The following is a 13,442-nucleotide window of genomic DNA, read 5'->3' on the forward strand; positions in this document are numbered from 1 at the left end:
GGGCCACAAGGGCATTGTTGCAGTTCACCATCCATGTGACTTCCCATTGCCAAAGCACTCGTACAGTGGAGATGGTATAACACCTTACCAAAGCACTGTAAAGCTTCAATACTCAACATTTGCAAAGTGCTCTGGACAAAGAGCTGAGGAATGGTATAGAATCATTAAGGTTGGAAAAGACCTCCAAGATCACCCAGTCCAATTCCCACCGTACCCACTAACGGTGTCCCTCAGTACATCATCTCCATGTTTGTTGAATACCAGAGACAGTTGTTCCCTGTTCCAATGTGTTACCACTCTGAAAATAAACTTTTCCTAACACCCAACCATTCACATCCCCGTACGAATCCACTCTGCTCCCTTAAACGTAGAAAAAGAATTAAAGGGTGATCCTCCACAGTGCAGCATGGCAAACATGCCTCCATAAGACACTTCTCCCACGTCTTCCCAGGCATAACCCAAAAGCCACTGCTGAGAAAAAAATAATAAAAATACTTGAATATATTTTTTTAATACGCAGAGCAGGAGATGGCTTGAAGCAGGAGGAGGTCGTTAGGTTTAACCCAGGTTGGATATGAGGAAAAATTTCTTGTCAGAAGGAGTGGTGAGGTAATTAGAACGGGCTGCCCAGGGAGTCACCATCCCCGGAGGTGTGAAAGAGAAGGGTGGATGCAGAACTGAGGGACACCGTGAGGTTGGCTTGGGGTTGGACGGGGTGATCTTGGAGGTCTTTTCCAGCCTCAATGATTCTATGAACTCTGGAGGCTCACCCCTGGGTCAGCAGGGAGAGAACGTGATGCCAAGCGAGTCCCCATGAGGCTGGAAGGCTCCACCACAAAATGCATACACAGCTCATGCATCCCATCCTCCTTGCTCAGCAGCAGCGTCGAGGAGGAACCACACACGGTCACCCTGCAGGAATGACCCCAAAGGCACTTCTCATCACACCACATTTCAGAGCACTTTTGCAGCGGTGTGGGGCAGAAGCCACAAAAATAAAAAGCCAGTGGTGTGATAGAAATTACTGCCGCTTCGATCCTGGAAATGAATAACGGCAAAAGTTGCGACCCACTCATTCAAAAAGAAGAAATAAATGAATGATTACGTTTTGGAGGGCTGCATCCCTCTGCTGACACAGAACAAACCCAGGTCAGCAAACCCTCGGCCCAAATCCTAACAGGAGTTCCATGATTGGGCTTGTTCAGCCTGGAGAAGAGAAGGCTGTGGGGTGACCTTATTGTAGCCTTCCAGCACCTAAAGGGAACCTATAAATGGGAGGCGAGTCAACTCTTCAAAAGGGTAGATAATAGCAGGACAAGGGGAAACGGTTTTAAGTTGGAGGGAAGATTTAGGTTGGATATGAAGGAGAAGTTCTTTATCACAGAATCATAGAATGGCCTGGGTTGAAAAGGACCACAACGATCATTGAGTTTCAACCCCCCTGCTACGTGCAGGGTCGTCAACCACTAGACACTGCCCAGAGCCACATCCAGTCTGAATGCCTCCAGGGATGGGGCATCTACAACCTCCTTAGGCAACCCGTTCCAGTGTGTCACCACTGTCTGGGTGAAAAACTTCTTCCTAACATCCAACCTAAACCTCCCGTGTCTCAGTTTAAAACCATTCCCCCTCGTCCTATCACGGTCCACCCTCATAAACAGCCGTTCCCCCCTCCTGTTTATACTTCACTGTGAGTGGTGAGGTGCTGGAACAGGCTGTCCAGAGAGGTTGTGGATGACCCAACCTTGGAGGTGTTCAAGGCCAGGTTGGATGGGGCCCTGGGCAGCCTGGTCTAGTATTCGAGACGAAGGTTGGTGGCCCTGCCTGTGGATGGGGGGTGGAGATTCAAGATCCTTGAGGTCCCTTCCAACCCAAGCCATGCTATGATTTACTGCATGATTTACTACTTCTCTGAAAGGGTGGTCAGGCACTGGAATGGGCTGCCCAGAGAGGCGGTGGAGTCACCGAGCCTGGTGGTGTTCAAAGAGCGTTTGGATGTTGTGTTGAGGGACATGGTTTAGCGAGAACCATTGACGAAGGGCGAATGGTTGGACTGGATGATCCTGTGGGTCTTTTCCAACCTTAGCGATTCTATGATTCTATGGTCTTGCACTAAAATCCTCAGCCTCGACCAACACCGAATTGCTTAAGAAACACAGACACAGCGATGCAATCCACCCCCCCCCCGGAGAAAGCAGACGCTCGTTTGCACTTCTCTGCCATCCCAACCAGTTGTGACTGCCTGAGCAACTCCGGGCACCCGGCTGAGACATCCTGCCTGCAAGGGGACATTATAGGGGGGGAAAAGACACCCAGCAGCCCCTCTCACCAGCATCTCTGTGATGCTCCGCAATCCCCGCAGGCGACGCGGGTTCAGCCCCGCGCCGCTGCTGAACAATGCAGTTTGGAATTCAATTAAAGCGATTATCCGTTGTGCCAAATAAATTGTGTACAGCATATATCCTGCAGCATTTTACACCTTCGGGCTCATTATTTTCTAACCGTTTCCCCCCCTGTTTATGCTCTTTCAAATTAAATTGCTGATAATACGCGCCAAAATAAAAAATGAGCGCACCTTGTCCGAAGAAAATTGATTCTCCTTTTTCCTGAACCGGGCGATTGCCAGGTTTTATATACTCTGTTCCTGGCGATCATTAGTAATTCAATTTTCTTTTTATTAGCCCCCTTATCTGCTGAGCAATATAGTGGCAGAGCTGATCTCTTTCGCACGGGTAAATGTTTAAAATCTTTTCCCTGATTAATTTTGCCAGTTAAGGAAAAGAGGAGAAATGGCCCGGCTCTTAGCCATCACAATGAATAAAGCTTAATGTTGATTGTGATGGAATTTCTAATGCCAAAGAAATTGATTGAACGCAGCAATTACACCGCAATAGTAACTCAAGGGAAATGGGATAGTTTTCTCCTGGCCATAGCCTTTTGGTTATTTAAAACAATCCAATTTGCAAGGATAATTATATATTAGTGTTTTATCTGCCACTTGAAATGAACATGGGAGTTTTGATACTGGCCCAGCATTAGCAGGTTATTGCTGCAAATTACTTGATATCTGCTTTCTTTCACATAAAGACGAAATTAGGCCATCAATAACCAGAAAAAGGTGGGCTGGGGAAATGTGAGGGGCACGAGTGCCCTCTGCAGGGCTGAGGGGAATGAAGGGCAGCACGAAACTCCCCAAAAATCCCAAATCCTCCCCGTTATTGGAGAAAGTCAGACAGCTCCACATTGGGCATGAAAAGAATAGACGCGGCCCAGCTCTGCTGCCCCTCTCTCACACCCAATCCTTGCAAAGAAAAAAGTCATTTTAAGCCATTAATTCGAGTTTATCCTATAGTAAAATCAAGGCAATAAGAGACGACAGCGCCAAAAGCCCAAGCAGGGTGAATTCAGTCGGAGCAGTGCCACTGCGTGGAGGGCAAGCACTGATTTTTGCTGCTTGCAATTGCAACCACCCACCTGTCTTTAAATGAGCTAAGAAGGGGCATCATCCTGCAAGACACCAGTTGTTACCCTCATTGCTCCCAGGTGGCTGTGGGTGGAAATAAGGGGGTTTCCTATATCCACACCTGCAGTATAGGAGGAGCGGGAACATCCCTTTGCCACCATTTTTGGGTCAGGCTGAACTCATTTAAAAGTTGGGAAGTGGCCTTCAAACGTATCACAAAATGATGGTATTGCCATACTATGGGGGAGATAACCCCATCTCCAGTTCACAAAAAACCCAACTGTTGCCACTCAACCTCACCCAACAACACATGGCCAAACAGTCTGAAGCAGTGCCATCCCAGCATGCACTTCACTATTTTATTATGTTGGCTGTTTGCTGTAACAAATAAGCAAGGGAAGGCCAATTCAGGATAGACATTTGCCATTTAGACAACATAATTACAACATACCATTATTGGCAGGAAAGCTGCCTGGTAAATGACTGAGCAGGAGTCCAGAGTTTATTCTCTGCATCAAAACCTTTGGTGTTGATGCCAAAAAAAAAACAACCACAAACAAACAAACAACAGTTGGGGGAATTGCAATCAGTGGAAACTCCACCCAGCTCTTAATTATTAAGCTATACCTCCTCTATACAGCCCAATCTGCCCCCTCTATAGAGATATGCATAGAGGAAGCATGATGTTTAGGCAGGAGTCTGGTCCAGATGCCAAATGAAGTGGACGCCATGCATAAACTGGGATGCCATCAGCTGCAGCAAGCCACAGCATTGCCACCTGAGTGAGTTCACAACTTCCAACAAAGCAATTATCTCCAAGTTCTCCTTCCCTTCAAAAAGAGCCTAAGAACTTAAACAGGAAGGAGAAAGAAAAGAACACTTTAATATTAATGAGCCATTAATATTAAGTACTAAGTAGTCAGGAAGTCCAAAATCTACAGGCTGTTTTATCAACATTAATTTGGCTCAACATTTTCCATTCCTCTTTGCTTTGGTCACACATTTGAGATCTTCCTGTGTACAAACAGCCCCAGCACAAACCCTGCGTTATAACACATGGATTATGCAGGTATCTGCATTAGAAGTGCTTTGTAGCTCTGCCATCCCATGAGATCAACTTCAGTTTGGGACACATCCCAGTTTTCAGCATCCTCATTCATCCCACGCTCTCCATCAGACGAATACTTCGGAGTTACTTTATGACAGCTCCAAGGTGTGACTCTCACACTGAGAACAACCCAAATACTGCCATCAGTTTGTGACTTTCCCTTTCCACAAATGCCAAACGAGGAACGTCTGAGCTGCCTCAAGTCCTACCCAGACCCTCACATGAAAGTAGGGATTGCTGCCTTGAAAACATCCTATCTCTGTTTAGCACCCAACAGCTCCTTTGTTGGCCACACAAGCATCGCAGCCTTCCAGCTCACCAACTTAGGGCTCAGCCTTCACCAAGCGACAACCAAAGTTCATTCTGCAATTTCAGGGCTGTCAGGACTTTTGCTGAACTCCTCTGCCAGCTGAGGAAGCAAAGCAGCTGCGCATTGCCTGGCAGCTGCCTCCCCGTGCAGAGCTGCTGATGGCACACGAAGGAGCATCTGTCAAGTCCTGTGGGATCCCTGAAATGGAGGTACAGCAGAAGTCAGAACACCAGCAGCCATCTAGCCATATGATACCAGTACTTTTAAGAACCAAATCAAGACCTTTATACAGCAGGTGCTGCAGTTTGCAAAGAAAGAGCCACGCAGCATAAACACCAGCCTCTGTAAAGCAGATTCTTACTTCCACACTTATCAGCCCAGACTGCAAAACGCACAGATCCAAACTGGAAAACAAAACGTGAGTCACTTTGACAGCTCACAATCTCATAAATCAGGCTATGTTACCGTGCATCAGAAGTACCTTGATCATTTGATCCACTTTTGGGCAGGGGACTGAACTAAATGCTCTCCCCAAGTGACTTCCAGCCCTATTTTTCATTTTCCTCTTTTTCTGAAGCTTCTTTGTTTGCATTCTTCCACTTTGATAAAAGCCAGGAACGCAGCTGTATTTCTGCAATATCTACATATTTTCCAGGCCTACGTGGTTTAAGATATAAATCTTTTCACCATGGGACTGTTCATTACCTTCAATCAAGGAACTTGGATTCAGCACACATTCCCCAAACGCACAGGCTGCTGGCAGCTGACAGTCATGCTCCCAGGAGAGCAGATTTTGATCTATTTTGTATATTCTCGACTTACGTGAAGCTTCATTTTGGCTGGGCAGACTTCTGCTGACAGATAAAATGAAGAGATGCTTGCTAAGCCCCAGACAAGCCTCGGTGGCAGCTAGCATCCTCTCCAGAGCTGCAGAGCTCTGACCTCCTCCGCTTCCCACTATGATGCACACAGCTGAGCAAACTCTGCTCCCTGTGCAGCACTGTGGTTCCACCTACACAGAGCAAAGATGTGGTTTAACCTCAGGTCCCGAGCACCAGAACAGCTTATAGCCCTGTAAACAACATCTCCATTTCCGCATGCTGTTGCAACCCTAAATCCCCCTCCAGACACCAAGATGTACGCTGACATCACCCAGTGAAGCGAGACTCAACTCCAAAGTCATGGAACTTAATGGTGGAGCATCAGCATGAATGCACAGTTACATGGATGTCTGCTTTTCCCTACATCTCCCACAAGCCACGTTTGCATCCTCAGGCACCAGACCCAAAATTCTCCTCACAGCATCCCTTCCATTCCTCCAAATCTTTCCTCAAACACACACACACAGTAAAAATATTAAGTTATATTTTTCTTTTCCTCCCATAGCCACTGTTCTTGTCTTTCGGTCTGTCCAAACACAGCAACATCTTAACACAGAGCTATTTGAACAAGAAATAATTGTAATTACATGCATAAATTCAGTAATTAAAGTGCAGCTTTACCTTTTGAGGCAAACTGCAGCTATACCGTAGCCCAAGCAGCCTTTTCTCTACTCAAGCAATACCTACGATAGCACCAGTATGCTGATGAGCTCAGTGTAGACACAATCAAAACGTAGTTCTACCCAATTCAGATTAAACTGTGGGTGATTCTGTCAACACTAAACAGGAGAACCTGACTTCAAAGCCAGAAACACCATGATACTGCTTCATGTAGGTGCAACTCTGCCAGCCCTAAGAAGTCAATGTCTGCTCTATGAACCCAAACCATGAGGAACCCAGTGTTCCTTTAACAACTGCAATTTTAACTATGTTCAATAACAAAAGCAAGACGTCTCTCTTGGAGACGTCTCACTGGGACACAGGTGTGTTTGGTAACTTCCAAAGGAGCATCTTATGGCATGACACGAAAAGCACAAGCTTTACTCCTGTGCAAAAAGAGAGATCAGTCTTGTAGATTACTGTAGATTATGTAGATAGTATTACTGCCTCTGCCGTTCTCTCACCTCCCTGAGCATCTTCCAATGTGATGCTTGCACGTCTAGCAAAACTGCATTCAGAACAAAAAGGAAGCTTTTTGAAATGACCCCATCTGGAGATGTCAAAGCACAGCTCTGGGTTAAGGCAGAAGCCTTACTCCAGCCATAGACAGTTTGCTCCAGGACCAATAACAGCAAATCTACCTCCCAGAGGACACGATAACCAATCTTCCAATTCCAAGAGTCTCCCTTGGAGCTGCTTTCAGCAAGCACCCTTGGGATGCCTGTTCCTACCTTCCCTGGAGGAGCCCTGGTTCTTGGCAGCTGGCAGCCTGCAGAGCCTATGCTTGGTGATCTGCACCAGCCCCTTGGGCGAGGAGCGTTTTGGAGTCACAGAAGCTTTTCCCCGATGGGTGTTTTTCTTCCTGGGATGGAAGGGGCTTTTCAGTGGCGTGGTGAGCAAGGGACTGCTCTTCTTATCCGCTGGGTAGCTGTGAATGGAAATACCAGACTGTTAGAAGAGGGGTAGGGATGCGACTGAAGCACACTTGGTCCTCTCGTCCACAACTGAGAAGAGACAGAGGGTCACCAAGCTCCGTTTCTCCTCCATAATGCTCCCCTCTAAGAAGCACTGAACAGAAAACTGCAAGAAAATAAGTGAACGTGAGGAATTTCTGGCAAAGCACAGATGGAGCATGAGGTGTTTGGCAGCCTAACTCAACTCACTTCTGCTTAAGAGATGCGGAGGAGGGAACGCTGTCCTTCAGAGGGATGATAGGATCCAAGGAGAGGACCTGGGAAAAGGTACTTCCCAGTCCCATGGCAGCAGCACAGATGTGTGACCTTTGCTTTCACTTCTTCCCACTTATCCTTTCCTTGAGCCTATCCTGGCTTGCATCCAGCCCTGAGGATAACATCAGCACAGAACGCAGCCTTCCCACCAGGAAACCCTCGCAGCATTTCCACAACACTTCCAGAGAAAGTTTGATCCCAACCCCTTATCGACTTCCCCTCCGCTTCCAATCCAGATAACTCAACCCATACGCCTCTTCCTTCCACCAAGCTTCATTTTTTAATCTTTTTCCCCATTGTGCTCTGCCCCTTTCAGACGCAGGGATGGTGGAAAATTCATTCCAGGAGAATCTCAGCTGCTTCAGCACAACGCATTTTCCCAGGATAGCACAAACCTCACACCAGCTCTACAAGGAGAGGAGTAAGAACCTTTAGGGAAGATGCTTGGGTTGCAGTGATGGACAGCACAAAGAGCAGAGCACTGTGGATCTATCAGATTTACAGCTAGGCAATTACTTCTTATGTCTATGCACAGCTCAGCTTCTGTCTCCTCTCTGTCCCTGTACATTTTACAGGCATGAATAATAAAAGGTAAGTGTGATCCGAGTCTCTTCTCCTTTCACCAGTTCCCAGTGCAACAAAACTCAGAGAGGCTGAAAATAAATCAACAGGGAAAGCACCTATTTCCTTCCCTTTGAATATTGGTCTGTTATCCAGGCCAGGGAGAAGCCTCATAAGTGCTGCGCTGAAGTCTTTGGAGAAAAGGGATGGGAGATGAGTTCTGTTTGAAAAACTAAATTCTGAGTTACCCAGACTGATAAAACAATTAAAATATCATTCCTTGCAACCCTGAAAAGCAGGATTCCTCCACAGAGAACAGAGTCACAATAGCTGGAAAGGGGAAGGCAAACAGACCCTCCAATATACAACAGCTCTCACTGTAATGTCATTCATACCTATGCCCGTAACTTATGTGCAGTACACATTATTCAACACAGAAGAGATCCTTTGCCCCAAAGGTATAAAGAAAAAACTGTTCCAGCTTCAACTAAAGCCTATGGACACATGCAGTGACAATTCTTCAGAGAACACCAGCAATTTGACATAGTTTGGTGATATGGTGACCGTTGAACATGATGATCTTAGGGGTCTTTCCAACCTTTATGATTCCATGAGCTTACCTTGAGCTTGCCTTCCTCTTGATGATTTTTGTCCGGCTCTTCACTTTATAACTGGTAAGCACAGCCTCACCCAAGGAGGGATTCACCCCAACTGATGTATCTCTGGGAGTCAACAGGTTGAAGGCTGAGGGCCTCTTCTGATCCTCCGACCGCCACCTGAACGCTGACTTGGATGTGGAGGGTGAAGTCTGCAGGCTGGAGGCTTTCCACTTATACTTGCTGGGAGAAACACCCGCTTTGGATTGCAGCCCCGACTTCTTCATCTTTGCTCCTAAATCTGTCTTTGGAGATGTTTTTGAACCTCTCTCAGCTCCACCAGCGATTTTCTTAGTGCTGTCAGAAGCTCTCGGGCTGACCCACCTCTTCACAGGACGAGAGCACTTACTAGGGTTTGCAACCCAGGTGTAATTGGTTTTCCTGAACTTTGAAGCTTTGCTGGAGACTGTCATCGAGGCAGCTCTTTGGAGACTGGAAACTTTGGGGATTACAGAAAACTTGTTCTTCACTGGAGACATCACAGCTGCCAAAGTCAGTGCCTGAGCGGGTTTAGAGTGCATCTCTGCGTTTCCAAAGAGCTTTGGCTCTCTGTGAACGTCCCCGACTTGCTCCCAGCTGCACTGCCCTGGAGAGGGTGGCTCTGGCTTCCACCACGCTGAGTGCTGAGCCTGCTCACAGCTCGGCAGAGCCGACAGCGGCTGTGGCTCTGTTTTCAGTGTGACAGCACTTTCGCTGGCACTTCTGGAGCTTTCGGCCAGGTGCACCTTTCTGGGATTGTCAAACAGATACGATGAGCTGACAACGCGGTGAGACGAGCTAAATGAAATAGAGAGAGAGGGTTTTGGCTCTTCTTCTTGATTTGCGTACAGAGGGATGGAAGAATCCTGCACGTTACCATCATCCGGAGCAACAAGCTCTGTTTTAAGCCCAGAAACATCACAATAAGCACTCGCATCACTAAATCCTTCAGCACCTACAATGCCAGTCTTCTGTGTCACCTGGATGCCCACAACGATGTTCCCATCTGTGGTTAAGTCCACTTGTCTCTCTGGGGATGCCGCTGATGGCATGGCTGACTGGCTCTCCTCGCTGCTCCCAAAGACCCTGGATGTGGTGGCACACCCAACATCACACACCGGTCCCGGCGGCTGGTTCACAAGGGAGTATTTCTTCCTCCAAGAGTGAGCTCGGCGCAGCTGGAAGTCCCTGGGAGGCTGCAGCTGGGGGTACCGGGCTGAGAACGCTCCCCTCCTACTGAATGGGGGCTGTGTGGTGTTGTTCCACATCCGTGGGGCAGAAGACAGCGGTCGCGGCACGTCCCCATGGGTGTTCCTGTGGTTGTCTATGAGACCTGAAGAACAGAAGACAGCATCTGTTAATTGTCAATCCCAAGGGGGAGGTTTCCAACAGCACAGCTTCAGTTTTCCTCACACTGCAATGAGGCCAATCACTCACATTGGTCAGATTTCAGGTAACTGGTGCTGGAAAAAAGAGAAAAATACACACACACACACACAAAACCAACTTGAAAATAATTATTTTCCTCAATCTTCATGAAAATCACAAGTGATTTAGCATGACAGCTAAATTGCCTGATGTACAAGGAGACCTTTAACGCATACTCCATGACTGCTGTTGGCCACCTTTTGCTCCTTCATGCTCTTTTTTTTTGGCGTGCCAGCACCAAAACAGACAGCTTGTATTCTTGTTTTTGGAGTCTAACATGTCTAAAATGACAATGCTGATTTTATTCCCAGGTATTATTTCAGAGCAATCTCTGAGCCCTGCTCTAAAGCTGTCAGGAAGGTTCCACTAACACTGGGCTGCTTACACATGTAGCACAGTGCAAGCCCAAAACATAAAGCAACAACGAGGAAGCTCTAAGGCAGCCCCAGCTTTGTACTGAGTCACTGCACCTTCATCCCTTTACAACCACGTCACATACCCCTGGGGCTCTGGGCTCCTAATTAGCAGCTGAGCTAATCAACACGCGTGGTTCAGGGAGGGTCTGCCCAGTGCTCAGAAAACACTTCCAATAAAAGGGACTGCAAAAGGATTTTAGAGCCTTATATGTAGGTGTCAGCATGTTCCAGCATAAAAAATATGTTTTTTACTGCCGAATAGAAGGGTTCTTGGACAAAGCAGATCACTGCAAAGCCTTCCTAATGAAGAAAAATTACCTTGGGGGGCTACAAATAGAGCCAGTTGTTTCTAAGAATGAGCACCGATGTTCTCCCAGGCAAGGAAAGGGCATACAAAGATACCCACTCCGCCCCCACAAAGCTGATGAGGAATCCAGGGAATGAGGATGAGGGACACAGCCCCTTTCTGTGCCACCTGGGGATCCCAAACGCTGCTCCTGAACATGACTAGGAACTGTTGGGACATGTCCCTCCTAGGAGGGTGACATGCACTGCAGTGGGGGGATGCCCTGAGGTCTCCATTTACCCCTTACCATCTTCCCAGCCAGGTCTCCCAGATTCTCTCCCCAAACCCAACACTCCTGGGCCCTCTCCTCTCCCCATCTCCATCCAGAGAACCCAGGGCTACCATTTCCTTAGCACTCCTAGGCCTTCTCCACATCTTTCCTTCCCTCTTCCCTGCCCCCAGCCTACTCCTTCTCTACTCCTGAAGACATCAGGCTGCCCCCACACACCTCACAGGCCTGCTGGCCATCCATACAGCCCCCACGTATCCCAGAAGCCTCCTGGCCACCCCCAAAGGCCCCCACACACCCCAGGGGCCTCACATCCCCCTAAGGCTTCTTGGTGGCCACCACACGCCAGAAACACCCCAGGGGTCCTACGAACCCCACGGGCCCCACGCACCTCAGATACCTCCGAGCTACCCCCGCGGGCCTGACGGACATCCCGGTTGCCCCCACAATCCCACGCATTCGAGGAACCTCACGACTTCTCCCAGAGGCCCCACGCACCCCCACGAGCCTTCTGGCTGCTCCTACACACCCCAAAGGCCTCTTGGCTGCCCCCACGGGCCCCACGCACCCCACGGACCTCACGAATCCCACGGGCCCCACGCACCCCATTGGCCTTCTGGCTACTCCCACGCCCTCCATGTACCTCCTAACCGCCCCACGGTCTCCAAGCCTTCCCCAAGCCCAGCCCTACCGTACCCTGCAGCAGCCGGATCTCCCTCCGCAGCCTCTCCCTTTCCTCCATCCCTGCAACGTTCCCGCAACGCCCCACACACGTTACGTCATCACCCCGCGACGGCCGCTCCGGTCGTTCACGTGACCTCGCACCGTCACGTGACGCCCGCGGGTCTCTGCGAGCGTTGCTTGGCAACGAAGGAGGCTGCGGCCTAGCGTGCATTCTGAAGCCTTCAGTAGGCCTGGGTCTTGTTCTCTCTCTTCCATCCCAGCCCGTCCTGGTCTGGCTCTCTCTTCCCCCTGTCCCCCACCCCGGCTATCTCACTTGCCCTCTGTCTCCACCCCAGTGTGGCCCAGCTGTTTCCAAACATCAGCCTCACGGAGGTGATCATACCCTGTCCCTATCTCCTTTACCCCACCACTCTCTGATCCCAGCTCCACTAGTCCCATCTAAGTCAGAATCCATTGGAGAGTCCCGTGAAGGGTCATCAAAATGACCATGGGCCTGGAGTAGCTCTGCTGGGAGGAGAGGCTGAGAGAGCTGGGGCTTCTCAGCCTGGGGGTAGGGGGGCTGAGGAGGATTCCACTCATGGTTATAAATCCCTGCAGGGAGGTACAACCAGAAGTGTCCAATGCCAGGCCAAGAGGCCCAGAGACAAACTGTATCCTAGGAGCTCTCTCAGACCATTACTCAGCACGGGGACCAGATAGGACCCTGAGGAACTGCTCTTGTAGATCTCCTACCCCACCTGGGCATGGGACTGCCCTTCTCAAGCAGAAGCTGGACCACATGGACTCAGAGGTGCTTCCAACCTCATCCATTCTGTGATTCTATAATCTACCTTTCCCTACATCCCAGCCCCAGCATGGTGCCCTGCTCAATATAATGGGGTAACTGGCAACTTTCTCACCCTAAAAGGACTTTTTTATGACCTGGACTATCCCACATGTCCCATCTTGAAAGTCAGGTGGACCTATGCTACCCGCATAAATCAGGAGTACCTACAAAGCACATCCATAAAATCGAAAGCACAAGCAGTGAATAACATCATTTATATGGACATTTTCCTCAAGGAGTTTGTTTTCTTCATAATTCCATTCTTCCCTAAGAGAATAAATCCCATCTCGTTAAACAAGGCCATAACACAACACAGTCAGAGAGCCTCTTTTCTTCCCCCAAAGCCCTTTGCAAAACAAATATGCATCCTCTTGTGCAATCCTGTGGGGTAGGGAAGGGGCACCAGAGGGCAGATCTGAGATGGAAACCTCTGATCAGCATCGATTGATCCCTGAACCTCACCCAGAATTTTGTAACAACTTCACACAAATAGGAACTGGCACTTGTGCCAAAAGCAGCCTCCTCCACTCCCAGCTGCTTGCACCCTCCCTGGTGCTGGCACAGAGATTTGAGTGGCTTGCATAAATGAGAAAGAATGAGCTGCTCTGAATTAAAATTAATTCAGCACATGCACAGGGAAAGCTAATTTTTAACAGAGGGAAGCCA

General features: G+C 48.8%; 1 protein-coding gene across 2 annotated transcripts in view; it reads right to left on the reverse strand.

The window, feature by feature from the left end:
• ZC3H3 (zinc finger CCCH-type containing 3) overlaps window positions 1–12,033 on the reverse strand; it is a 156,259-nt gene extending 144,226 nt beyond the window's left edge. The window contains exons 1-3 of one of the 2 annotated variants that reach the window (NM_001031585.3): window positions 11,963–12,033; window positions 8,833–10,180; window positions 7,154–7,350 (exon numbers count right to left, since the gene is read on the reverse strand). In NM_001031585.3, the coding sequence (NP_001026756.2) occupies window positions 7,154–7,350; window positions 8,833–10,180; window positions 11,963–12,008 (1,591 nt within the window). In that variant the 5' untranslated portion in view covers window positions 12,009–12,033. Of the gene's footprint in view, window positions 1–7,153; window positions 7,351–8,832; window positions 10,181–11,009 lie in introns of both variants that reach the window. The other variant, XM_015283175.4, reaches the window with a different exon arrangement.
• Between the last annotated feature and the right edge of the window lie 1,409 nt (window positions 12,034–13,442).

This window comes from Gallus gallus, chromosome 2 (assembly GCF_016699485.2).
Source record: "Gallus gallus isolate bGalGal1 chromosome 2, bGalGal1.mat.broiler.GRCg7b, whole genome shotgun sequence".
NCBI lineage: Eukaryota > Metazoa > Chordata > Aves > Galliformes > Phasianidae > Gallus > Gallus gallus.